General features: G+C 36.9%; 1 protein-coding gene across 1 annotated transcript; it reads left to right on the top strand.

Annotated features, from left to right (window-relative positions):
* Positions 1 to 2,690: 2,690 nt before the first annotated feature.
* Positions 2,691 to 3,814, top strand: LOC107135677 (estradiol 17-beta-dehydrogenase 11-like). Its single transcript, XM_015477672.2, is given in 2 exon segments — positions 2,691 to 3,446; positions 3,449 to 3,814. Coding segments are annotated over 2 exon segments (897 nt in total). The 5' UTR covers positions 2,691 to 2,779; the 3' UTR covers positions 3,679 to 3,814.
* Positions 3,815 to 4,300: the final 486 nt, after the last annotated feature.

Genomic DNA, 4,300 nt, shown 5'->3' with positions numbered 1-4,300 from the left:
AAAAAAAAAAAAAAAAAAAAAAAACAACCCAGACAATTTGGTAACACTATTGGTGAAGCTGTGGAAAAACAGACACTTACTTACTCCACTGATAAGATTGTAAATTTCTATAAGCCCATTAGAGGACTTTGGCAACATCTTTCAAAATTGCAAACTTACACTTTCAACACAATTTCCTTTAGAGGAAGTTATTCTAAGGATGTGTCCCCCATGTGTGAAATAATGTGTGTACAAGTGTATTCGTTGCAATTGTTTTTGTGATATCAAGAGACTGAAAACAGATAAAATGTGTAACTTTAAATAAATTATAGCTCAAACAAAACTGCCTTGAGAATGAGGAAGCTATGTACTTTATGGAAAGATCTTCTAGATGAATTAATAGAAAAGCAAGATATAAAATTATGTTTATCTTTTTCTTTAAGTTTAAACAAGAAGAAAAATATATCCATATTCCTATGTGTTATTTATGTAAATAACATTATCTGGAAAGATACATAAGAAACTACTGATAGTAGTTACCTGTTTTAGAGCCAGTGGGAACTGAACAGATGAGGAACATAAATAGAATATTTTTCTCTGTGTACTTAAAAAAAATTAAACCATCTGAATGTGTTACATATTCAGTAAAGTAAATATTTATACACATACCACACACAAAAAAAATATAGCCAATATCCAAGCTGTGAATGTGTATGCCACTCCTAATGGGAAAACACACCAAATATAAGTTTGCTTTTGTTTGAATGTAGGAGTTATAATTTTAAATGATTTTTATACAGATACATACATGTGCACAAATATACATACATACATATATCTGGCTTCCAAGAAAGAGTATTCCCTGACATTCAGGAGTTGGACCGCACTATCAGCTGCTGGACCTTGTTGTTGGGGATTGAACTCAGGGCTCTGTGCATACTAAGGAAGTTCTACTTATCCCAGCCTCTCAGCTAAGTCTTGATGTTTCCTATTAAATATAAACTATTTCATAAAACATCAACAGCAGACAGGCCACCCAGGACTATAACAAACCAAGGCAAAGCAAGACACTCTGTAATCATGTCCAACCACAGACAAAACATGAACATTGTTCAAGCCACAAACCAACATCCTGCTCTCCTGTCTAATGAGTGTTTGATGCTTCTTTACCAATTAATCTCAATTTAGGTTGTCTTCCCTATGGGTAAGATTTATTGAGACACTCAATCAGATTTGTTGCTGATTTGGGGGGCAGGGGGTGGTTACTGGGGATTGAACTTGGAGGCACTCCACTACTGAGCTACATCCCCAGCCCTATTTTGTATTTTATTTAGAGACAGGGTCTCACTGAATTTCTTAGCCTCATTTTGCTGAGGCTGGCTTTGAACTCGGGATTCTCCTGCTTCAGCCTCCTGAGCCACTGGAATTACAGGTATGCGCCACCATGCCCAGCTGTCCCTGCTTTTTGATATGTCACATCCAGAGTGATTTGTACCCTTTGTACCCTATCCTAAATCATCCAACCACCTTACTTAAGTCCTGAATAAGTCCTTTAGTAAGAAGGAGTTGTTCTTACTGAAAGGCCCCCAATTCCCCATACAGTGTGTTCTCTGCTGTTGCAGTTAGTAATAACCAAACTTGTTAGACTACAGGAATGTTCCTGGTGATCTTTGAAGATCATTGACAAGATATGTAACATATATATTAGATAATTTCCAGATTAATCTAGTGTTTAAACTTTAGATTCTGCCACAAGAAAACCTGGATTCAAATCTGTTCTAGCCTAATCAGCTGAAGACCACCAGAGACAAGCTGGTAGGTGACAGTCATGTTAACTGACACCTTGCTATGAGGAAGAATCTACACTAGAAGAACCATAAAGCATCTCATTAGACAAAGAATTTGGTAAAAAGGTAGAATTCAGGTGTCATTGAGGTAAGTAGTGTTTTGATAAGTTCAAAGTGAAACAGCTATTTGTAGACAGGTTAACATAGGTTTGGACAGTTAGTGGACTAAGGATCAAGTTTCCTTGGATACTACAAAGTTAAGATAGGGATGGGATGTTGTATCTGTAACTTATCTGAAACTGTGCACTTAGCCTGGAAATCAAGGCAACTTCCCAATTATCAAAGTGACTTAGAACCTCTAGGCAAACATAATCTGTTTCCCTTTAATTGACAGTACTTCAAACAACAAATTTTCTGTTAGTCTATGATTTTAGAAAAGGAGGTTTCTCAGTAAGAAAGCAGTAGTCACTCAAAGAAGAGTCATTAAGACACTCCATTGCTCCAGCTTAACCTTGAGAGAAACATTAATTCTTGCCAACTTTGTAGCTGCCTTTATCGCTCTCTGTCCTCCCACCTTGAGGAATGACAGGCCAGACTTTGGCTTTCTCAGATCCCATCTATGCCTCTTATTATGTATTTTCACACAAGTGGCTTGACCTCTTATACCTCTATTACCTCAACCATATATTAGGGTTAATAATAACATCTATAATATAGGGTTGTTATAAGAATAATGAGATACTCTTTGTAAAGAGACTAACATGGTACCTGGACATAATATAGTGCGTTCCCAATAAATGGGTTATCAAAACAGAAGTAGACTTCCTACCTCTATCAAATGAGTTGTTTCTCCTGATCTAGGATAGAAAAACAAAACCTATCCTGAGAGTCTGTTAAGTTTCAACCTGTTGTATAAGACTCCATTGATGGGGTCTTTGACCACTCAGCTCTCCAAAGCTGTTTAGACTGTTTGGTAAAAGAAAACATAACCAAAGCTCACAGCGACAGAAAAGATGAATTTCCTTGTGGAGTTAGTCCTGCTTCTGCCCTTACTGTTCATTTTCTATTTAGAATCTTTTGTCAAGCTTTTTATTCCTAAAAAAGGAAAATCAGTCACTGGAGAAATCGTCCTGATTACTGTAGCTGGATATGGAATTGGGAGGCTGACTGCCTATGAATTTGCCAAACTTAAAAGCAAACTGGTTTTCTGGGATATCAATAAGTATGGCATAGAGGAAACTGCAGCTGAATGCAGAAAACTGAGTGCCCAGGCTCATTCCTTTATAGTAGACTGCAGTAACCGAGAAGATGTTTACAACTCTGCAAAGAAGGTGAAAACAGAAATTGGAGATATTAGTATTTTAGTAAATAATGCTGGTGTAGTCTACACATCAGATTTGTTTTCTACACAAGACTCTCAAATTGAAAAGACCTTTGCAGTCAATACACTTGCACATTTTTGGACTACAAAGGCATTTCTCCCATCGATGATGAAGAATAATGATGGTCACATTGTCACTGTGGCTTCAGCAGCTGGGCTAATTGGGGTTCCCTTCTTACTGGCTTATTGTTCAAGTAAATTTGCTGCTGTTGGATTTCATGGAGCTTTGACTGAAGAACTGAATGCCTTCAAAAAAAATGGAATCAAAACAACCTGTTTTTGTCCTAATTTCATAAACACTGTCTTATCAAAAATCCAAGCAGCAATTTGGGACCCACCCGGGAACCTGAGGAAGTGGTAAAGAAGCTAATGAATGGGATCCTGACTGAGAAAAGGATGGTTTTGGTTCCATCCTCTCTAAACTTTTTACTTATCTTGGAAAAGTTCTTACCTCAACGTTTCCGGGAAATTTTAAAAAGAAGAGCAAACATTATGGATGCAGTTATTGGATATAAAGTAAAAGAACAATAAGCACCTGATTTTCTTAAAAACTTAATTACCAGGTTTCAGTTGATTTCATCTAATAATAATAAAAACTTTAATATTTTAAATCATTTTCCCTTATTATCCTATTTTCCTCAATATCACCTTTGGGGACATGCCATACTGGCTTTACCACTTGTTCTGTAGGTAAAAGCTAACTTCATGTAATACAGACATAGATCTTAAGAGTTGACCTTAATACACTTGTACATTGCTGGTGGGACTGCAAATTGGTGCAGCCAATTTGGAAAGCAGTATGGAGATTCCTTGGAAGGCTGGGAATGGAACCACCATTTGACCCAGCTATTCCCCTTCTTGGACTATTCCCTAAAGACTTTAAAAGAGCGTGCTATAGAGACACTGCTACAACAATGTTCATAGCAGCACAATTCACAATAGCTAGACTGTGGAACCAACCTAGATGCCCTTCAATAGATGAATGGATAAAAAAATGTGGCATTTATACACAATGGAGTATTACTCTGCACTAAAAAATGACAAAATCATGGAATTTGCAGGGAAATGGATGGCACTAGAGCAGATTATGCTAAGTGAAGCTAGCCAATCCCTAAAAAATAAATGCCAAATGTCTTCTTTGATATAAGGAGAG

Source organism: Marmota marmota, unplaced genomic scaffold (assembly GCF_001458135.2).
Source record: "Marmota marmota marmota unplaced genomic scaffold, marMar, whole genome shotgun sequence".
Lineage (NCBI taxonomy): Eukaryota > Metazoa > Chordata > Mammalia > Rodentia > Sciuridae > Marmota > Marmota marmota.
The sequence above is the reverse complement of the archived record's forward strand: the minus strand, read 5'-3'. Positions and strand labels throughout refer to the sequence as shown.